We start from the raw sequence: 22,760 nt of genomic DNA, 5'->3' as shown, positions 1-22,760 counted from the left end.
AAAGAAGAAAAAAACCCTTGAGCTTAATTAAGAAATGACCAAGTGGAGAATAATGAATAGGACAACATTTCGAAAGAGAAACAATGGAAAGGGACATTATTTTTTATTAGCAGCAATCAAGTTCTAAAAGAGGTTTAAACTTTACTACTTGGGTGACTGTAATCTTAGTAAAAAAAAATCAATTGTTTCAAATTCGAATTAAATATGTTAAATATGTTTGTACTTTCTAAATTTAAAAATTAAATTAAAATTCATTTATCTTTCAAATTTTAATAAATTTTTGTTTTCAACTTAAAAAATAAATTATATAATTTTTCAATCTAATAATATTAAAATTTTTAAAATATTAAATAATATTATAAATTTATATTTGAGTTCAAATATATCAGACACGATATAACTAACTCAATTATTGATATACACATAAAGAAAATTTAACAATTGATTTTTAAAATTTAGATATTAAATAATATTAAAATTTATAAGATAGACAAATTTTAATTTTATATCAATTAAAAATATATTTAACCCTTAATTTAATTATTCTTGTATTATTTTTTTATCATATTTTTTTATTAAGTTTTACTACATAAATGTCTTTAATATTATTTTTAAATAAAAACAATTTCATTTTAAATTGTAATCATTAAGTTTGTAAAACTAAAATGACCTTAAATAAAACGCACGGTAAATTAAATTAATTCGTTTGTGACAAGGGAATTAAACAGCCTACATCTTTTCAATTTATTATTTAACTTTTTCCAATATAGGATTAAATATTTTTCTATTTTCTTGACATTAATTTAAATTTTTTTATTTGCTTATGTTTTAAATTTTGATATAATTTTATTTTAAAATTTTAATAATAAATAAATATAATTATTATAGTTCAACGTGTTAAATTTTTTAACATATTTTAAGATGACACTTAAATTGTTTATATTATTTAAATATATTTCAATTCAAATATTAATGAGAAATACTATTTAATAAGTTCAACAAAACTAACGTAGGTTAAAAAATTCATTTTCAGTGATGTTTAAATTTACTGGACAAAATATATTAATTTTTGAAAAAAAGGAGAACTACAAAATTTGTTTAACCTAAAAATATATTATATTTTAAACTTTTGGCTATTTGGGTTAACAAAGCTTTGTCTTTTTCTTTCAGCTTTTATGCGTATTGATTTTAATTCATAATTTTATTCAGAAGCAAAGAGCATAATTTAGTTGCTGAAAGAGACATGTGAGCTTTTCTCTCTCCCTGTTATCATTTGCCTTTTGAAGAACAGAATAAAGTTCACACACAAATTATATACATGCATACATCATCCTCTTACCCCAAATAAAATATTACTATTCAAAATGATTTTATTTTAATATTAAAATATATAATTTAATTTAGTACACAATGACGGTGAGAATATATGTTTTCAGTTACAGATGATCTTAAATATAACGTTTAAAGAATTTATTATAAAGATAATAATTTTAGAAAAAAACTTTTTTGATTCTTGTTATTTTTTAAATTTGATACTTGTATTTTCAACTGCTTTAAATTTTAGAAAACATGTGATTTTATTCCTAAATTTAATATTTAATGATGACAATTTTTTACCTTTACAAATTTGATTGAAAGATTAATTTTATATAATATGTGATATTTGTTTTTTTATATCTAAATTTTGTAAGTATATTTAATCCACTCAGCAAATATTGGACAAAGAGCAAAAAACAAACAAAACTAAAACTGTGAACTTCAGAAGTGCTGCTAGGAGAACTTCAATAAAAAATAGCTTTTTGATTGGATAATCTAAATGTTTTTTGGATTGAGTATTTGGAAGCTTTTTAGATTAGATAATGTGAAGCCATTTTTTTTCTTCACATTATACAATTCAGTTTCGAATAATTCAAAATTTGTTTTTTTTTTTTCTAAAAAAATGACATCTTAAATTTAAAATCCAAAAATGATTTAATTTTTGAATTATACAATCCAAAAAATATTTTGAAAAAGTTATTTGTCAGATTGTACATTCCGTATGTCAAAAGATTGACTTCCAAAGCGTCCAATCTAAAAAAAAAATTATATGGGAGTGCTGGAAAAAGTCATGGAGGTGCAGGAAATAACTGTCTAGATATGAAAATTGAAGGCCCATCTTACTTTGATCCGCTACGGAAACCAATTTTTCTGGCCCAAGCTCATATACTCTCTGGGCCTCATATTATTTATTATTTTATTATTAAACTATAAAAGAACCCTCATTATTAAACCAAGTCATGTTAAATATAGGTTTGATAAAATATCAGAAACATATAATCCCAATAATAAAGCACTTAAATATTTTAAAAAGATTAAATTTGATTATATATTACATACAGTAAATATATTTAATATTATTGGTCAATAAATTTTAATTATGACAAAGCCATGATATACGTTGAATACAATTAAACAGTATTATTAAATGTTATATTTATTAAATTATTAAATATAAAAGTGAAAATTTACACCCTTATTTATATATATATATATATATATATATATATTAAAAATATGTTATGAAATAAAAGGTAATTATCACATATACTATCCAATAAAGAATTCAAACATACGAATATAACGTTAATAAATAGATAACTCTATAAAAATATAGATCATATTTTATTTATTTACTTTACAATATGATATAAATTGTCTAATACTTTATTTCTCAATCTCTATGTTTATTATTTTTAACTTCTTATTTTATTTAGTAAATATAATATTATGAGTGTTTAATTTTACTTATAATATATTATCTATTATAGTTATTAAAAATAAAATATTCATGAATAAAAAAATATTTTATTAATAATATAAATACTTCCACTTTTATTATTCAATAAAAATAATCAATACGATAAATCTATTCAGTTTTATGTTAATTAATTTAGAAATCATATAAAGGATAATCTATAAATAACCTGTCAATGCATTGAAAATCATGCCTATAAGACTTTTCATTTATGCAATGTAACATATGTTTAGTAAATTAAAAAAAGCAACATTTCAATAAATTGTTAGTGATTAGAATAATAAGAAAATTTAATTTTATGGTACTGTTAATAACTGGAATGGGTGGAAGACAATAGAATGTGGTGGGTATATAAAGCTGAAGAAAGTAAAGTGTTTGATTTTTCATTGGTTGTTTCCCTCTCCGATGCGGTGGGGACAACTCCCATTCCTTTAATTTCCTCATTTTCCCTTATCTCTGATTTCTCTGCAACAATGGATCTCTAGCATTCACCTCTCTTTCTCTCCTCTCTGTGCCTCTCTCCTTATCCTTATTATATTCTTTTACTCCATGCATTCCCAGGTATATTGTTATCCATTCTCTTGCTTTTGAATTTTACAGTTTTTATTTTATTTTTATGAATGTATAAAATGAAAAACGAAATTTTATGCTGCCTCAGATTTTCATCTTATATTCTAAGGGTGATTTGTAAGTTAATGAGTAGATTAAATTCTGTCTGTAAAAAACTGCATTTATTTTTATTATTATTTTTTTTCATGTAACATCATTTGTTTTTTGTTGTACCTTTATTCTGGATTTTTTTTACTGTCATCTGTGTTGGGGATTGTGGTTGGAATAACTATTTGAAAGAGAGAAATTTTGGCAAATTAGAGTAGTAATGTCATGCATTATTTTCTTGTCAGCTTCCTGGTTTATTATGTGACTTTGGGTACAATTTGGATTTTACATTTGCTGATTGAAATGAAATTTGGACAAAGACTAAATTAATTTCCTTTTATGTTTGTCACAACAATATCATGAATTCAAGAGCACCACTGGCACAAGCAAATTATTGCATCTGACTCTAAGGTTTCAGGGTGATATGTAGAAAGTTGTAGAGATGGAAGACAATAAAAAAAGTAAAATGATATCGGCTGTGGCCTTTGTAGAAGGGGGGATTCAAGACTCCTGTGATGATGCTTGCAGCATATGCCTTGAGGAGTTTTCTGCAAGTGATCCTCCAACGGTAATACCTACTTTTGTGGGTCAGAATTCTTGTTTCTCAAATATGTTGAAAAACAAATACGACTTATATGAAAAATAAACTTGCTTACATTTTTTTTTTCTTGTTTCTTTTCCAGCTCACTAATTGCAAGCATGAGTTTCACCTACACTGCATTCTCGAATGGTACATAATATTCATTAGTTTCTCATATGTCTGTGTCAAAATTAAGACTTTATTTGCGTATATTTTTCCCACATCCATCTAACACAGGTTTTACTTTCGTCAATGTCCCATGTGTTAATCTCCTTCAATTTTGATTTCTATTTTGAATATCTTCTTATGCTTAAAACTACTTTTCCCTCCTTTTTCGACCATTTTAACACCAAGCTCAGTCAAATATATCCTAGAACCTTCACATTTCCTTCACCTACTGGTACGGATGCTGGTACATGTGATTTCCAGTCCCTGCATTAAAACATCATCTCCGATAGCTTATAGTGATGGACCATTTTTGGAAGTCATAATTTAATTGACTTCATTGGCAGTATGAATCGATGTTTTGGTTCTCCTGACTTTTGTCAATGTTAAGGCCGTTACCGCTAATTAAGACCGGAAAACCAATTATCTGGTCTATAATTTTTAGTCTGGATTTGAGTTGGAGGAAGGTCTTTTAAATGTAGAAAATATTCCTGTTATACACATATACAATCTTAGTAGTTAATACACTAAAAGTTCTTGTTCTAGTAAACAAAAGAAAATCTGAGAATATACTCTAGCAATTGTTGTTTCTGGCTTTTGTTTCTAGGTGTCAGAGAAGCTCCCAGTGTCCTATGTGTTGGCAATCTATTAGCTTGAAGGATCCTACAAGGTTGGTTATGAATTTGCTTGGAGGATCTGTGATATCATTCTTTTGTTGACTGTGTTATTAAACTTGTATGCATTTTTTGACAGTCAGGAATCGTTTAAGGCAGTAGAGCAGGAGAGGAAGTTGAGAGTTACTACATCAAGAAATGCTTCTCTTTTTCGTCACCGTACATTTAATGATTTTGAAGTGCAGCACGTTAGTTACCAGTCTGAGTGCTGTTTGGTTGTTTTATATCTTAAGCACATTATAGTTCTTTCGTATGTTTATATCAGTGTTTTCTTTTTATCATTTTGCAGTTGCGCATGAATGTAAATGATATTGAGCTTGAAGACCGAATTATTCAACATTTAGCTGTTGCTGCAGCGATGAGGAGAGCAGAGCAACTTGGTCGTAGGGTAGGACGACAAGCTCGTTCATCATCTCATGGTCATCCACACTCGTCAGGGTTATCTAATGAAGAGAAAAATGACCAAACGGGAAGTCCTAATACAAGTCCATCTACTCCAATAAAATCTGACAGATATGGAGTGTTGCAACAGATGCTGCGAGTTCGAACTCAAAGCTCTTCTTCAGCTTCTGGATCTACCAATGATAGGTCATTATGGCCATATTATTTATTTCTTTTCTGAACTCATTCTCCTATCATTGATATTATGTGTTTTAGAATTTAGGGTTAAGGCCTAACTCAACTCACGAAAGTGACTTGTAAGACAAGGATTTCTCTTATCTTATAAGAACTACGTTGACCACATTTCCAGTTGTTGTGAGATCTCAACACACTTCCTCACATCTAAGACTGCTCATATAAAAATTGGAGTGAGGACAAATGTGGGTAGCCAAATAACAACAATGCATTTTCTTAGAAACAGAGCCTGTTAACGAACCTAAGATAAATTCTTATATGCTCTTAGAATTTGAACATAGGACCTAACTTGCAGTGATGAAATAAAAAAATGTAGAATAGACTCTTGTACTTTCTTAGAATTTGGGTTTAACACCTCAAATAGGCTTATAAGATTGTGATTATTCTCACATTATAAGGATTATATTGGTCATATCTTTAGCCAATATGAGATCTTTAAAACATGTTTATTTGGCACACCTTCTCCCTTTATCTCGAAAAGATATAACATTTAATTTGTATTTGTTTATACAAAGGCTACATCTAATCCAATGTTTTGTCATGTCTAGTTGTTGCATTATATTAATTTTAAACTGCTAATTCTTTTAACTCAATTAACGATTTTATAGGAGCTCTTGGTCTCTAACAATATTCTGGATTTCGGTGTAATATATTTCTGTAATAAAATAAAATTTTATTTATATTTTCATAATAGAGTTGAGGTGTGCGCAACAAACATATGCAGGGTAGAGTAATTTACTCAAAATATTTTTTGGGTCATTATTTTTTGCGTGGTCTGATGAAGTTATGCCCTGTGCATTTATTTGCTTGCAGAGGCTCTACTACTCCCTCGTCATCAGTAGATAAAGCAGAGTCATCAGAGTTCCAGTCACATTCTGATTCACTGAGGTCCAGACTCACTGCAGTGTCTGCGAGGTATGATTTTCTAAAATAAAATGGAATGGATGTGCAAGCTTTATTTTTCTAATCAACTCATTTGATATTAACCTATCTTGTGACTTAGATACAAAGAATCAATCTCAAAGGGTGCAAGGGGATGGAAGGAAAGGTTCTTCTGTCGTAGTTGTTCCATGTCAGAACTTGGTTCAGAAACAAGGAGGAGGGAGATGAATGCTGATATTGCTAGTGTATCCCGATTAAAGGAATCCCTTGAATCTAGTGAGAATAGTAAAGCTGTGGGTACTTCTTTGCCTAGTCATATGGAAGATTGTTCCATTGGAGAGGTGAGCAACCACAACGATGTTGAAGTTAGCGGGGAGACCTCTTCACATGATGACAATACTCCACCTGCTTGTTCTGCTACATCACATTTAAATTGAGCTCTTCCTTGTTTCTGTCAATGTATCTTTCCTCAGCATCTCACATTTGAAGGGTAAGCTTTGATATTTGTTTAAATCTTTCTTAAAAGAATCAACTGATCCTACCTTCTGTATATTAACTAAATAACTGCTTTGGTTATTATTATAAATCTCACCAATTAGTAGGGGATACCTTTTGTGCATAGAAGGGGCGAGTCTGCCTTGTACTAGTGGCATTAGTACTTACGAATGTGTTCAGCAGTAATGAAACTATGGATGTCATTTTAATTTTCTCCTATAAGGAATCTAACATAAGATATAATAGTGAGGTAATAATGGGGAGTGAGTAAGGGGGTAAGATGTATTTTAGGGTACAAATACAATTTTAACTCCTTTTTAAAAAACACTTTTATTATAAATACTTTGTATGCTATGGTTATTAGTTAAAGATAAAGATAAAAACACTAAGACTTTTGGAAATATTTCCTCGGGAGAAAAGAATAAGATACTACTTAGGGACGTTCAAGGGCACTGTATCTTCTTAACACCTCACCAACTTTAAACTAATCCCATCTCCATTTTACAACAAGGTTTCTACACATTTATTCCCTCCTCCCTGTTGTAAATAACCAGCCTACCTTTCTATATTCTTTTTTCAACAGTCAGCTAATTAAACAAACTTGGGCCAAACAATTTGCCCATAAATGACTCACCTTGTTCTCAAGGTGAAAGTTCAGGAGCTGCTGTTGTATGAGATTGAATAAATCTCAAGAACCCTCGCCACTGGGCATATCATGCCAATGAATGAGGATTTCTACTTCCTGATTTATTTTTTCCGGGCAATCGGGACTTATTCAGTGTGACTTGTAATTCCATGTCTTCTGTCAATGCCAAAGGTAATAGGTTGAACTACCGAGGAAGGGCAATTGATCTCTAACAATGACATGGAAGACATGGTGAATGGAGCACCTTGTTGGCAGTTGTAATTGCTAAGCTTGCGCGCCAATTGTATTTTGTTTTGTAATTTGATAAGGGCCATAGTACCTTGGTCCCAACTTCTAGTACCTTTTTCTTGCCAAAGTTTTCCTTAGGTAGTGGTGTAGCTTGAGTAGAGCACCAATTTCCTTCCTCAAACTGCACCTCTCTTTTTCTTGGGTCCTTAATAAGGAGAAGTCTTGCTTTATCTGCAACCCTGTATCAAGAAGGCCAAATTAGGCATTCACTTCATGAAAGTTTCTGCAGTCAGCGGTCCTGCGGTCTCCAATTCCATTTTCAGTGCCAATTCAGTTGAATTGGCACCATAATTCACAAGTCACAAATTTGAGGCATTGTTTTCCTCCTATATAATCAGAAAATCAAAAGATGAAACTAGATAATTTTTTGTTGTGTTAGTCCATATGGAACTTCGATTGCATCAGTTATTATCACAAACTTTATGGTGGGAGTAAAGTGTGTGTATGAAACTGTTCATTTTACTAACCCCTTGGTGCGCATTTTATTTTGTCTCAGTTTTTTGACCCCAAAGCTAAATCTCTTCAACATGACAAACTGAGGAGCATACGCCATGGAAATAGTCGCAGCACTTATGTTGAGGTTTGCAGTAAAAATCACCATCAGATAAACAGCTGTGCTTATAGCTAAAAGCTATTGTTTATACGTATATATTTTGTGCCAAACACAGTGAAGGGTTGAACGTGTCTTAAATGTCTGGTGGATGGGATTTTAGATGGACATGTACTATGAACATCAATGTACCTATGGAAGAAATATGTTTTGAAGTTAAAGGGAATTTGTCTTGATTCTTTTACCTTTCGTTTATTTACAAATCGATAATATATGGATGGAGGTGGCAACTAGATTACATGTTTTTTCTGCAAACATCCCAACCTTTTCACATGCATGGTTACTTGCGGTTGCAGTGAAGAACTGTCTGAACAAATTGGTTGTTGCAGTTTCTAATAATTGAAACGATGGGTCAAAGAGTAACAATGTATAAAGTTATCTCAAGGAAAATTTTATTCTTTTTCTGAGATATTCTAAAATGATTTTTACAATTTTTTAAAATAAATATTCACTTTCAATATACGTTTGAAATAATATTGTTCAGAAAGTGAGTGTTTTTATTTATTTAAGAAAAAAATAGATCTTCTCTACCTAATTGTATTTGTTTTTCGTATAGTCAATGGAGTGCATGCAGAATCCTATCATGTTGCATGTATCAATTTTCCTCAACAAAATGGATTATCTAAGTTAACAAAATCGGTTATTTAGTTTAATATAATCGGTGATCTAAATGGGGGTAATCCATCCACTCCTTTTGATGAGAAACACGCATTTGTTTAATCTAAACCCAAACCAAAAATCTCTTTCATATTTCTACAATTTTTTATTTTTGTTAAACAAATAATACATATACAGATATATATTCCTTTTTCCTTTAGCAAACACATTGTCTGAAAGATGAGAAAAAGGGAGTAAGCATAATTTTTGAAGAAAATATTGTTAAATGAGAATTTCTGCAAGAGAGTGCTGATAGTTGTTAGGAGGAGAAATTTGGGAAATGAAAAGCATATGAAAAGAAGATTGGATAGGAAGAGTAATGTTAAATTGAGACGTAATAATCTGGAAGAAGGAAAAAGTTGATGATGAAATTGGATGTGAAGGATTGTAGTAAAAGAGAGGAGAAAAATTGATGGTGGGGTATTATTATAGTAATTTGTTAGTGTGTTGCTTTAGATTTTGCGAATTTTGTGATGCAAGAAAGTTGTAAGATGAGGTGAGGCAAAAGAGGTGGTAGAAGGGTGATTGAAAAGGAAACTGTAAGTCAGAAGTGAACATTAAAATTGACAGAAGAACCACCGGCGGGCGGTGGGTCAGCGTCGGCGTTTTAGGAAGCTTAAAAGTTAAAAACGTAGCCACAGAGTGAGTAGTGACGGTTGAAATTGAAACAGAGAGCGTAGAAATTAATTGAACTCTGTTCCTTTCCCCCGACACCGACACTCTGCCAGACTGCTTCCTTTATCACTCACAATATTCACGTTTCGCGCCTCCTTTTAATAATAATAATATATAAAATCAAACTTCATATTATGAATATTATTCATTAATCATTTAAGATGGAACAACAACAATAATAATTATAATTAAAAAAAAGTTATAGCTTACCTCAATTTGTTGAATAATTAGAGTGAAAATAGAAAGTAGTTAGTGAAAGAAAAATGGAGGTGAGAGTAGGGTTCCAGCACATGAGTTGCCGCGTGGTCCCCACGCACAGGCTGTCAAAGAATACTATGCTTATGCTATTCTGTATTGCTATTGCTATGGTGTTGTAGTATTTCATTTGGTTTCAGAGTTCTCATCTCTCTAACCTCAACCATTAAGCAAAGGGAAAAGCATTGAAAGCTGAGAGACAGAGACTCACCAACCATACCCCACTTCCACGCCTCTTCTTCTCTCTTCTCTCACTCTTTCTCCCTCAGTATCATTTCCCCACCAAAACAACACATAAGCCAACACACTTTCTCTCCCTCCATGAGCGCCATGGATTCTTCTTCCATCTATGGCGTCTCCAACTTTTTCCTCCTCTTCCTTCTCTTCCTCCTGCCACTCTCTTCACTCTCCGCATTCCCTCACAACTCTTCCACCACCCCGCAGATTAACTCCAACTCCATCCTCGTCGCGCTTCTCGATTCCCATTACACCGAACTCGCCGAGCTCGTCGAGAAAGCACTTCTCCTCCAGCAGCTTGAAGATGCCGTCGGCAACCACAACATCACCATCTTCGCGCCGCGAAACAAGGCCCTCGAACGCGACCTCGACCCCGAGTTCAAGCGCTTCCTCCTCGAGCCTCGCAATCTTCGCTCCCTTCAGACACTCCTAATGTCCCACATTCTCCCCGCGCGAATCTCCTCTCGCCACTGGCCCGCCGCCGACCGCCGCCACGCCACTCTCGGAAACCACCACCACCTGCATTTAGCCACCAAGCCCTCCGGCCAGATGACCGTCGACGCCGCCGAGATCCTCCGCGCCGACGACGTCGTCCGCCCCGACGGAGTCATCCACGGCATCGAGCGTCTCATAGTCCCCCGATCCGTCCAGGAGGACTTCAACCGCCGCCGCAACCTCGCCGCCATCTCCGCCGTCCTCCCGGAGGGCGCGCCGGAGATCGATCCCCGTACCCACCGCCTCAAGAAGCCCGCCCCGGTCCCCGCCGGCGCCCCACCCGTTCTCCCTATCTACGACGCCTTGGCGCCGGGACCGTCCATCGCGCCCGCACCGGCACCGGGACCCGGAGGCCCGAAGCACCACTTCAATGGCGAGCGGCAGGTGAAGGACTTCATCCACACGCTCTTGCATTACGGGGGGTACAACGAAATGGCCGATATTCTCGTTAACCTAACGTCTCTGGCCACCGAAATGGGAAGGCTGGTTTCAGAGGGTTACATCCTCACCGTTTTGGCCCCAAACGACGAAGCCATGGCGAAGTTGACGACGGATCAGTTGAGCGAACCGGGCGCACCGGAGCAGATTATGTACTATCACATCATTCCCGAGTACCAAACCGAAGAGAGTATGTACAATGCCGTTAGAAGGTTCGGTAAGGTCAGCTACGATACCCTGCGCTTACCCCACAAGGTTCTCGCTCAGGAGTCTGACGGTTCCGTTAAATTCGGTCACGGCGATTCCTCCGCCTACCTGTTCGATCCCGATATTTACACCGATGGAAGGATCTCCGTCCAGGGAATTGACGGCGTTCTTATCCCTCCGGAGGAAGAGGAAGAACGCACCCACCGCACCCCTCCACTTGTCAAGGTTGCCGCTAAACCAAGAAGAGGTATTTTTTTTTTCTTTTTTTTTTAATTTATTTTAGTTTTGCTTGGTGGAGTTTATTTGTGCATTTCATAATAATTATTATCAGTTGTGAGAGAATAATAGGGATTGACTTGGTCTTAGGTAATGGGTGAGTAGTGTTTGGTTGGAGTGAGTTTAGGGTAAAGGTGTTTGGGTTAAGCACTTTTTATTCTGTGTTAGCTAGCAATTGTGTTGAGAAGAGGATCGTGTTTATATTTATGGCATTGAGCTTTCTGGAAAGGGCTGGTGCGGAATAATTCACCGGCACCACGTGTGAAGCCATTGTTGTGTTTTACTTTCCAAGAAGAGAGTTTTAGTGGATCGCGTGTACAGTGAGTCTTCCCTTTTTCTATTGCTTTATCTTTTGGGAGCTGCCTAACTTGTTTGATCAGGTGTTAGTTTCCACTTTGCACGGATCACAACTATTTTGAGTGAAAGTAGAAGAGAAAAGTTTTACTATGTATGAATGTGTTAGGTTTTTTTAGCGGTGAGGTGCTTGGGAGATACGAGAGACGGTGACAAAAAGGGTTGTCTATTGTGTATGAATTGTTCAGTCTGATAGTCTGTCCCTTTGTCTGTGACTAGTCCATGTGATTCGTATAAAAATAATTGGGTGTGCCAAGCTGTAAGCCATATTCTACTTTCCATATTCATCTCATTATTCTACTCACCCACGCCCTTCATTTTCTTCCTTCATCTATTTTATTTACACTGTATAATAATTCTAGTCAACTAAGCTATTGGTTGGATTATCTTTTTTACAATTTAATTGTTTGATACGAATTTGGGTGGGATATATATAACATTCATTTATTTCATTCACTCTCTCTCTCTCTGAATAAATAACTTGTTTTGTTTTTATGGTTTGCATGTGAAAATGTAATGGTTGTTGCCTGGCTATTGGTTGACTTAACATTTTATTTTACCTAAACGCATGTGGCAGGGAGGTTGATGGAAATGGCCTGTAGCATGTTCGGAGCTTTTGGACAAGGATGCCAATGAACTCGTTCTCTCAACTAATCACAAAAAATAATAAAGAGTGGATGTATGTAAACTCGATGAATGGTAAGTGTTAATTTTAGCCTTTGATCTGTTTTATTATTTCCTCGGATAACATGTGGGTGTGTTCTGATTCAGTTTTGGTTGGATTGAATTATGCAGTTGTAGAGTAAATCATTTGAATACAAAGGAAGCATGGCCAGTCTATAATCGGAGAGCGATTACACGGAAGATAGCGAAAACAAATTTTCTGTCATTTTGTTTCATACTGTAATTACATACCATTTTTTTATTAAATTTTTATTTTATGTTGATTCTCCGTCTCTATGGGTAAATAACCGACGCCCCTTCTTGGTTGCCTTTTTTTTTTTTGTTGATTGTATGTATGTGAATCAAGTCATACATAATCTACTTTATTATTATGATGTCTTCCAAATGATTATGATTATTATTATATTATATTATGCCTCAGAATTTCCAACTCGATTTCTTGAGCAGAATTTTTAAAGAAAGAAAAAGAAAGAAGGTATGAAATGGACCTCTGAAGTGAAGTATTCTTTTGTATTTAAAGGAAGAAAGTAAAAGGTTGTGATTGGAAGTGAAGGTGTGGTTGATGAAAGGTAAGGAAAGGAAGTAGGTGGGATTAAATTATTTGGTGAAGAAGAAGACAGAGCAGCTAATGGTCTTACATTGCTGGGCCTCGTTGGTGTCGGTTATTATAATATTCAAGAAAACCCTTTCACGGACTTCCAAATAAATAAAAAAATGTTTCGGTTATCACTTTCATAACATTATTAATGCTTTTCTGTATAATACTAGAAAATCAAGTTTTTCATTTTTTTTCTTTTGAAGAAAACTGTTGACGTAAAAGATAAAAATGTTCATGCGAGTCAGAGGAACATAGAATAAGGATAAATCAGCAACATAGAAAGTAAGAAAATATGAAGAGAAATGTAGATTGTGGTAAATAAAAGCATGAGTTGGAGTCTCTGATTAAAATGTTTGCGTTTATTTGTTTGATGACGAATGACACACGGGTACGATTTTATGTCTCCACATACCTTTCTCCATGCATTTTTTTAACCAACCTCGATAAACTATTATTCTCTTCTTTCTTTCCACTTGTTCTACTTATATCCCATACATAAATAACCCTCAATACAATTTTCTTGACAATAACACCTACCTTTAAACTATTCTCTACATCTCATATTTTTAAATCATTACATCATCAACTCATTATCAAATACATTGTCTAATAGATATTTAATCTAAGAACATTTATTGTTTTTTTCCTTTATGAATCCATTGATGAAAGTCACTGCAAAAATTGGAAATAATTTAGCATGCAGACCCATTCAATTGTGCAACAAATGGAAAAGGAAAAGTTTAGAATATGCATTTACCTAAATGTTAATGTAGTGAAGGTTTCCAAATTGTGATTCTCTTCAATGCTCTTTTTATTCAAAGTAAACATAACTGGAGCGTGTGACATTGAATGCATAAGTTTAAAGAGATAACAAACTCAAAATTTAATTTTCTTTTGGATAAATGTTAAAACTACATTCTTTCCTCCTTAATTCAACTTTATTGGAAATCACACACAAATTACTAGTTTCCTTTCCATGTCTTATTATTTAATGAATATCACTGCTAATTTTCGATTCTTTTTTATAAATTTTAATCAACAAAAGAATGCGTTAAATTAAAATCCTTAAATAATTGTCAGTAGATTCATATAATTAAAATCCTTAAAAAATCTTCATAAATTACCATCTATGTTGCTAATTTTTAATTTGCGTGCTGCGTAAAATAATACAAAATTTAAAGTTATTAGTAATATCATATTTTAGATTTGACAACATTGAGTTATTATTGTCACTATATTGACAATCAAAAGTGATCTATATATAGTTTCAACATTATCATTATCACCAATTTTATCATTTTTCTCTTAATCATTGTCTTTTTAACTCTAAACATTAACTTAGGTTCTCTATCAGATTAATTTTGCTGTCATATTTTTGTTTAATTTATTTTGTTCGGTTCTTATAACACCATAAATGAAGTATTTTGTTTATTATGATTATATGTGTTAGACTTAACATTGTTAGTATAGTTTTTGTATATTTTTTAAAAATCTCGAACAACAAAGGTTAAAAGCAAGTCTTGTTCTAAAGGAAAAAAAAAAGAGAACAAAGCGTTCATCTCTTCCCAAAATTTGACATATTCTCTTGAATTATTGATTCATCATCTTGTCCACTCTAATATTCTTGCCGCCTATATCTTTTGAGGTCATTTTCAATTAGTCAAGGAATGTCTCTTTTCATAATTTACATTATCTTCTTAAGCTAAATACTAAAAGGATGCTTTTTTTGTAATTAATATTTACTTTGATTTGTGCTAAATGAAATAAAAAAACAGAAAAGTAAACAAAAAAAAAAACAAATTTTTTTTATGAAGTTATAAAAATTTAACTGGGCACAATGCTACGAAATTTAATTCCTCATATTAAAACACCCCCGAAAAAAGAAAGTGTTTCAATTTTGAACTCAAGTGTTAGAAGAACAATATTTTAATTATTTTTATATATTTGTTTTTTTAATGTAAATTTATTCAAAAATTGTTCTGAGAGCGCACAAAGTGTTTGATTAGATTTCTTTTCAAAATTTATTAATTTTTTATTTTTCTAATGCTGAAAAAATGGAAATAAGTTTTGGACACAATTCTTGCATCGGTTTCCTTTTATCCTTCCCTGAAAGTTTTCTTTAATTTAACTATAAAAGAAAAAATGACAAAGGAGAGTAAACATTTGAAAAAGTAGAATACAAAGTCCGTCATATTTTCAATGATGATGAACTAGTTTTGTTCAAATTAATGACTTGTATGGAAGTCAGTCACATAAAAAGAAGAATGCAAGTGTTAGTCAGTAAAAATAATAGATCATACGGTTTTTTTAGTTCTATAAAAAGGCGAAGAGAAAGATATTAAATGGTAAAATTGAAAATAGAAAACAAAATAGAGTATTCCTTCTTATACAAGTATAGATATCTTTCTAATTTTAAATATTTTTTCATAACAATAAGAAATTTAATTTAATTTTTCTATAATTTTCACAACATAAATTTAAATTTATATCACATTTCTAAATAAGGATAAATTGATAATCATTTAATTTATCAATTAAAACATTCTTCTAATCTATCATATTCATTACATTGTTCATAAAATCTCACAAACTTTTCATCTAATCCGTGCATTTATCATTTCAAATCTCTTTTTCTAAATAACACCACAATCAATGGCGGATTATTATGGTGGCAGGGAGGGGCCTTGGCCCCCACAAAAAGTTTTGAATTTTTTTTTACAATATGTATTTTTATTATTTTTATTATAGATATTAGGTATTTTTATTTTATTTTGTTATAAATATTAAATCAAATATTTTATTTCTTTTATAAATATAATAAATAATAAAATATAAAATCAAATATAATAAAGAATAAAGATTAAAAAGATTTATCAAGATATTTTATATTATTTGTCTTCATTATAGGTTGTGTTTTTCACAAATTGTTCTCACATTTCATTCTCATCTATTTTTCTTTTCGTTTTTGAAAAGAAAAAGATCTATTATTTTTTCTCTTATTTCTTCTTTATTCTCTTCTATCCTCGAGGAAGAAAAGAAGAAAGTAATTATTTTGTCTCACTTGATAGTGAAATATTAGTTCAATCATTTATTTAATGAGCCTCTTTTATATGTTTATGCCTTGAGTTTCTTACAAATTGTTCTCATCTTCCATTCTTACCTATCTTCTTTTGTTTTTGAAGAGAAAAAGATCAATTATTTTTGCTCTCATCTCTCAAATGTTCTCTTCCATCCTAAAAAAGAAGGTACGTAATTCTCTTTTATCTCACTTGATAGTGAAATATTAGTTTAATAATCTATTTAATGAGTCTCTTTTATATTGATTTTTTATTTTATGAACATAGAAGAAAAAATGATTTTATTGTGTGTTTTTTATAATTGAATTTTAAGTGTGGTTTGATTGTCATCGAATTTTCTTTTGGTATTTATGTCTCTCAATTTTTTATTAGATTATGATAAATCATTTTTTAGTATTTTTTTTTAAATAGGTATATTGATGAAGAATAAAAGAATAGATTCATTAGATTATCGTTATACTAAGTTATATATTCATTTTTATTGTGTTAGTGACAATAATGAAATGTATAAATTTTGGATGTATTATTTTGGCTCTCCCGACAATGTTGGTCAAGATCCGCCAGTGACCACAACTCAATTTTATCCCTTCAAATTCATTCACTCCTTCCTCTCAAGTCCATTTTTTAATCCAAACACTACCTTGAATCTCTATATGTTCCTTTAAAAGAATCTTAACAACATAACATTAATTAATAAAATATAATTTTAATGATTTTTTGGTGTATTATATGATTTCAAACTAAAAGCAATTAATAATTATAAACTATAAGCTCTTAATATTTTCAATAATACATCAAAAATACTAAAATAGTGTTATATCATTTCAAACTAAAAGCAATTAACAATTCTAAACCATAATTTCTTAATATTTTCAATAATACATAAGAAAATTAACAAAAGTATATGATAGTATGCTATATAACCTTTTCATGAAAAATATCACCCGCCTTACTCCAAAATATCATATTATTTTACTAATATACAAGATATTAAAACAGGAGAGGGATATAAAATATAAAATAATAGCTTTACACTATAATTCAATCACAAATAACCGCATGATAAATTCCTTGACTTTCAAAATAACAGTTGTAATAACCATACTAATTAACCCTCTTTATGTTCATAATGTTTTCTCATTGAATTTGTACCATAAAGCTGCAATAAATTTACTGAAGAGAGTGTAGAAACAAAAACAAGAAAATAAAATATTGTTATTAAAAACTTTCTACTTTATTTTCTTTATTATTTTGAAAAATACAATATTTAAGAATAAGAAACAATTTGTTCGAAAATATAAATTATTTAGTGGTTAAAGTTTCTTATTCCATAAAATATCATCTTCCACCCATCAAAACATTTTGGAGATGTTTTTCGTAAAAAGAGATGATCATTGATTTTCGAAAAAAAAGTTCATAATTGTTTATCGCGTTATATGATATAACGAAAATTATCATGAATTTTTATTCGATATAAATTCGTATTTGATATTTTAAAATATTTTATAATATTTATTAATTAAGTATTTAATAATATTTTTATGATGATAATAATTTATAATTTTTTATGTTAACAATTTTAATATATATGATTTTAGTTTGAATTCATTCAATAATAATAATAAATTATATACCTTTTATAATATATATATATATATATATATATATATATATATATATAACCTATAGTGTTTTATTATTTTCAGTATTATATCTCTGTATCATAGATTATGTTTCAGAAAATAAATTCCACGTGATAGGAAAAGTGATAAGGTGTACGAAGAAAATAATAGGGACAGAAAGTCATTGCTTATTTTTTCATTTGATTCGTTAATTATAGTATGGGCCACCACTATTGTTTAGCCCAATAACAAAACACAAATTTTTGTCCTGGTTTTACTAATTAATATTCACGTACTTAAAAGACGTATTTATTTATCTGTCTATTTAAATATTTTAAAATAATATTAATTGAAGGGATAGGATCTCATTTAACACCTGAGATAGTCAAGTGTGATGATCTCCGCGGTTTATTTTTTCAAACTAGTACTTCATATGGAAAATATGTTACACTAATAAGGGTTATAATCTCATTCCCAAGAAATTTGGTTGGAGAAAATCATTCTCGTCATAATTTTATGAAAGAAAGATTCATTCCCATTATATAAAAAGATAAAATGAGAGAGAAGTATTTAAGCATAATTTTAACTGAAGAATTGAAGAATAAGAGACAATTTGATCTGTTAAATACAATAATGACTTGCTGAACATAAAAAAGATCAACTCTTATTTCGAATAATACTCGGCTTATGATGAACATGAACCAACCTCTGTATTCACAATGATAAGGAAATAATTAACAACATACAACTCTAATCTTACATAATCTTACATAAATCTACACTCCAACAATAACCTCATACGACACAAGCTCTGTCGTAGTAGAATTCAGAAGCAGTGCAGTATTTGATGCATGACCTGGTTCAGATTGTAACGCCATGTCATTTTTGCATTCAGAATTGTTGTCATTTGGAACTTGGAATTCTTTGTTTTCTGCGCTTACATTTTCCTCAGACTTCACCTTGGAGTAGGTTTTTCTGACTTGTTTCTTTGAAATCACATCCTTTTGACCCTTACCCTTGTTTGAATCATTCTGCTGTTGTTTCCCACGCGGGCTTGAGCAACACTTATCTTCTCCTGAATTGTTGTTCATTTTAGGTTCTTTGTGCCTTCCAAGCTTTGGGGATTTTGGGCGTGTTGTTGGTATCTAATTGGTTCATCAAATACATCAGAATATATGCGTAAAGAAACAAACAAAGAATGCCAAAAGATGAAGCCCCTTTAAAGAATCTATTACCGAAGAAAGATTAAGGATTAAAGATAGATCATTGATTATGAATGTAGGCAAACATTGTTCATAATCCCAATTGGAAGTCAAGTTTTAGACTAGTTACCTTCTTAAGCTCAACTTTAGGAGGTGGTTCCTTGTAGAAATTTGGCATTGGAGTGGCTTTGAATGTCAGGCTCTTCCTCAATAGCTTGATCTCTGCCTCCTGGTTTTCCTGGGGAAAATTCAGAGCAAAACATGCAGAGGAGACAATAAGCTTAAAGCAGCAGATAAGCTTTTAGTGAAAATCTAAACCACAATGTGCATGTTAAGTTATTGTTGTGAGATATACCTTTGATTTTGCTTGTAGGTTAGTTTTCTCTGCTTCCTTGGCTAGAGTTTTTTCCTCCAACTTTGAGAAAAACTGAGTAAAAAGGCATAACTTAGGATTAACATCTGTTTCCGGCATTGGTAATATAACATCGACAGGGTCCAAGGTTTAAGCAAAACTACCTCCTTTCGTTTTTCAGCTCTTTCTTCCAATCGCAAGGAAAATCCAATTCCACTGCTTCTCAGACGAGGAGTAGCACTTCTGACAACACATGAATAAAAAGTTTTCACAACATTTTAGTTAAAGTAGAAGAGAAAAGGAAGCCGGTTTAGAATTGAAAGATCTCAAATCCTATAAGAAATAGAAGAGAAAGGATGAAAATGTCCTCAGAGTTAAAGGCTATAAATCATACGAAGTTGCGGAATGGCAATCATCATCTTTATTTGGTTTTGCAGATTTTGCTGTGTTTAACACATGATCAACAAGTCTGCAATAATGTAAAAACCATAACGTGACAGTTTCATGATTCCATTCAGCAATCTTCTGAACATAAATTTTCCAATACATGCACAAGGATTGAGTTATCTCAAACTGAAAATTATTGATAGCAACACTATAGAAGACTGAAACAAAAATGTATAGAAGGATTTAGTAAATCTTGTGAGGTTGGTGGCTACTTACAACGATGCCTCAGAAATTTGGCTCTTGGTGGCTAGAGTAACTATAGTAGTCCTTCCAAACTGTTAGACATAACTAAAGTCATGAACATGGAAACCAATGATGAGAGGCAATGAAGTTGTGCAAAGAAATTGAATGAGGAATTGAAAATCTCTACCGCAGAGTGTTTCACTCCAGAGTTTGTGGACTTGTTTAAATGACGAATGGGGGCATAACCTTGAACGTCTTTAACTTTTGTCTTCACAATATACCCATCAATGCTTTTCTGCATAGCATCTTCCCCAGATGATCTGGGTGGGAAAGAAACGCTTTGGGAAAGGGATGGCCTTTGTTTCTGAGCCATTGAACTTAGACCCTTCAAATTATCTCTGCCATATTTGTTGCTCTTGGAACCAACACTTGCTCTGCCACCATTTTCCTAATCACGTTAACTTAATTAGTAAGCGTGCATTACGAGTTCTAACTAAAAACACCACTGGTAGTTTAGTTCAAACAAATAATAATTCAGATACGTTCTGTATGATACCTTAGTGGCACCTTTTGAAGTTTTGGAGGCTTCAACTGCAGCAGAAATGGGGTCTTTAGCCTCTTCATTCATGGTCTGAATTTCTGCACCATTACAGTCCTTTTCATCTTCTTTCTTGATACTCTCCACCTTGGTTGTTATCCCGATAACACGCTTCTCTTCCTCCACAGCAAGCCCGTTTTCAGATTCCATTGTGGTGTTAACAATTACGAAAACGAAGTGAGGAGAAAACAGAAGAGTTGATTGGTAGTGCAGAAAAGAGAAGACAGGAGAATGGTGGTTTTAAAGTGTTTGATAAATTTGTGGGAAGAGCTTTCAGGAAGGGGATAGACAGATTAACAGGAACTGCCACAACACAATGACTTTTGTACCACTCCCTAACTCAGTAACTGTCACTGCAAGCAAACTTCTTTTTCTTCTCTCGTTTAACTGTCACTCCTCTTTTCTTCTTTCTTAATCACCTCAATTCTAATAATCCATCATTTCCCTCACATCACTTCTTCCATAGTTATTATCTTTCCCCAAGGAACCTTTCTTTATAATGTTTATGGTTTGGAGGTTCTGTTGTGGCAGAGACAAATGTACGTGGCTGTCTGTCCCCAAAATGCTGACCATGGTTCAACCGATTTGCAATCAATACGATGATGCTTGTTTCTTCTGAATATTTTAGTTTAAACACATTAAATTTGGGTTGGTTCATGTGATTACAAAGATTAGTGAAACACATAATTCCAACCTACAAGACACAGGATTCGGTTAAACTCTTATAATTAGGAATTCAAGTTTAAGATTAAGTTTCACATTAGTTATACGGAAAGAAATATAGTTTTATATAAAAATAAAGATACATGAATTCATTTAAATTTTGAATTCAAAACGGTATCAATTCTTTATATGACTGAATTCAGATATGATCGATGTTATTGTATTTTTCCTATGAAACCTCTTATAAAAAAATCATGGTGTGTGAAAGAAGGGCAGAAAAGTAATTTTAGAAGGGTTGAGAATGAGAATGGTGACAAGTGAGTGTTGTTGGATGACATGGCAGGAGGAAGGAACATGACTGGTGGCACGTTAGGCCAACCTTGACAAGTACCCCACCACCTCCCACCAACCGCGCGCGTCAGCTGCCACAACGTGCAATCTTCCATTCTTTGTTTCATAAACAAATTTTATTTCTATGTATTCTTACAATTATATTTTAATAACAAAATAATCTTACTAAACGTAACAATAAAATATTAATACATAATTTTTTATCTATTCGGTAACTAAAATAAAGATGTACGTGTTAATATTAAAATTTGTGATACTTACCAGGTTTCATAATTTTTGTACTCTTTATCCAGATTTCGGAGCCAAAGACAAGTAAGAAGTAACCGTTGAACGACAAACCGATCTTCATGTGATAGTGTCGTGATTATGCATTTGGTGGGGTCACATGTCCAAGTAACTAATCAATAACATACAACAATATTGCAAAAAAAAAAAACTCAGTTCACATATTTAAATTATATTACATTTAATTAATATTAAATTAATTTATAGAATTACTAAATTAGTGCTTGTTTGATTACATTAAACTTTTGAGTTTTTTTGGGTGGAGGTGGTACGTTGCTTTCTAGGCAAGAACAAATCTAGCCACCTCCTTTTAGAGTTACACTTGTATCCTGTCTAAGAAAGGAATGCCATTAAAAACTATGGTAAAATATATCAGAGAAATATAGTAAAACACTTAATATTTATGATGTATTATGTGCTTAACTCAATTCAATCTTGCGTGCATTTGTGTGGGCGGAGCGTGCTCTCTACGCGCAAACGTGTAATTATGGTTTGCATGGCTCCGACAGGTGGACCTCCATTCATTGAATCTCTAGGTAACATCCACGTGCGTGCCCTAATACTTGGACTCGCTTTATGTTATGTTATTTTTGTTTTAATTATTAATATTATTATATAATAAATTTAAGTGAATTAGAGTGTAAAAAATTATTGTAAAAAAAAAGAACAGGAAAAAA

General features: G+C 32.0%; 3 protein-coding genes across 9 annotated transcripts; 2 read left to right on the top strand and 1 right to left on the bottom strand.

Annotated features, from left to right (window-relative positions):
* Window positions 1-3,171: 3,171 nt before the first annotated feature.
* LOC114162350 (E3 ubiquitin-protein ligase RHF2A-like) lies at window positions 3,172-8,611 on the top strand. Of its 4 annotated transcripts, none has more exons than XM_028046247.2 (9): window positions 3,172-3,355; window positions 3,870-4,019; window positions 4,135-4,181; window positions 4,804-4,866; window positions 4,950-5,058; window positions 5,160-5,458; window positions 6,320-6,421; window positions 6,510-6,878; window positions 8,314-8,611. In XM_028046247.2, the coding sequence occupies exons 2-8, from the start codon at window positions 3,894-3,896 to the stop codon at window positions 6,823-6,825; spliced, it is 1,062 nt and encodes a 353-aa protein (XP_027902048.1). In that variant the 5' UTR covers window positions 3,172-3,355; window positions 3,870-3,893; the 3' UTR covers window positions 6,826-6,878; window positions 8,314-8,611. The 4 variants fall into 4 exon arrangements, with proteins under 4 accessions (XP_027902048.1, XP_027902123.1, XP_085530080.1 ...); XM_028046322.2 differs by having other exon boundaries at window positions 3,822-4,019; XM_085673954.1 differs by having other exon boundaries at window positions 3,174-3,355; window positions 3,882-4,019.
* A 1,537-nt stretch (window positions 8,612-10,148) lies between these two features.
* Window positions 10,149-13,113, top strand: FLA16 (FASCICLIN-like arabinogalactan protein 16 precursor). The gene is made up of 3 exons (XM_028073570.2): window positions 10,149-11,638; window positions 12,599-12,720; window positions 12,817-13,113. The coding sequence occupies exons 1-2, from the start codon at window positions 10,336-10,338 to the stop codon at window positions 12,655-12,657; spliced, it is 1,362 nt and encodes a 453-aa protein (XP_027929371.1). The 5' UTR covers window positions 10,149-10,335; the 3' UTR covers window positions 12,658-12,720; window positions 12,817-13,113.
* A 5,531-nt stretch (window positions 13,114-18,644) lies between these two features.
* On the bottom strand, window positions 18,645-21,258 carry LOC114179125 (uncharacterized). Of its 4 annotated transcripts, none has more exons than XM_028065360.2 (8): window positions 20,743-21,258; window positions 20,374-20,634; window positions 20,220-20,278; window positions 19,951-20,025; window positions 19,721-19,796; window positions 19,560-19,631; window positions 19,335-19,442; window positions 18,645-19,147 (listed from the first exon to the last, which is right to left on the bottom strand). In XM_028065360.2, exons 1-8 carry the CDS (start codon window positions 20,932-20,934, stop codon window positions 18,779-18,781), a joined length of 1,212 nt encoding a protein of 403 aa, XP_027921161.1. In that variant the 5' UTR covers window positions 20,935-21,258; the 3' UTR covers window positions 18,645-18,778. The 4 variants fall into 4 exon arrangements, with proteins under 4 accessions (XP_027921161.1, XP_027921153.1, XP_027921177.1 ...); XM_028065352.2 differs by having other exon boundaries at window positions 19,721-19,799; window positions 20,743-21,257; XM_028065376.2 differs by lacking the exon at window positions 19,951-20,025 and having other exon boundaries at window positions 20,743-21,257.
* Between the last annotated feature and the right edge of the window lie 1,502 nt (window positions 21,259-22,760).

This window comes from Vigna unguiculata, chromosome 1 (assembly GCF_037176805.1).
Source record: "Vigna unguiculata cultivar grain cowpea cultivar isolate G323 ecotype 2 chromosome 1, ASM3717680v1, whole genome shotgun sequence".
NCBI classification, from domain to species: Eukaryota; Viridiplantae; Streptophyta; class Magnoliopsida; order Fabales; family Fabaceae; genus Vigna; species Vigna unguiculata.
Note: the sequence above shows the minus strand (reverse complement) of the source record. Positions and strands in the feature narration are given on the sequence as shown.

Excerpts from the sequence above, each read along its gene's own strand:
- FLA16 (XM_028073570.2), top strand. The coding sequence starts at position 10,336 with ATGAGCGCCATGGATTCTTCTTCCATCTATGGCGTCTCCAACTTTTTC. Across the intron at positions 11,639-12,598 it reads TGCCGCTAAACCAAGAAGAG|GGAGGTTGATGGAAATGGCC; the intron begins GTATTTTTTTTT and ends CGCATGTGGCAG.
- LOC114162350 (XM_085673954.1), top strand. Across the intron at positions 4,182-4,803 it reads CTACACTGCATTCTCGAATG|GTGTCAGAGAAGCTCCCAGT; the intron begins GTACATAATATT and ends TTTTGTTTCTAG. Across the intron at positions 4,867-4,949 it reads AGCTTGAAGGATCCTACAAG|TCAGGAATCGTTTAAGGCAG; the intron begins GTTGGTTATGAA and ends ATTTTTTGACAG.
- LOC114179125 (XM_028065352.2), bottom strand. The coding sequence starts at position 20,934 with ATGGAATCTGAAAACGGGCTTGCTGTGGAGGAAGAGAAGCGTGTTATC. Across the intron at positions 20,279-20,373 it reads CTGGAGTGAAACACTCTGCG|TTTGGAAGGACTACTATAGT; the intron begins GTAGAGATTTTC and ends TATGTCTAACAG. Across the intron at positions 20,026-20,219 it reads CAAATTTCTGAGGCATCGTT|ACTTGTTGATCATGTGTTAA; the intron begins GTAAGTAGCCAC and ends ACATTATTGCAG.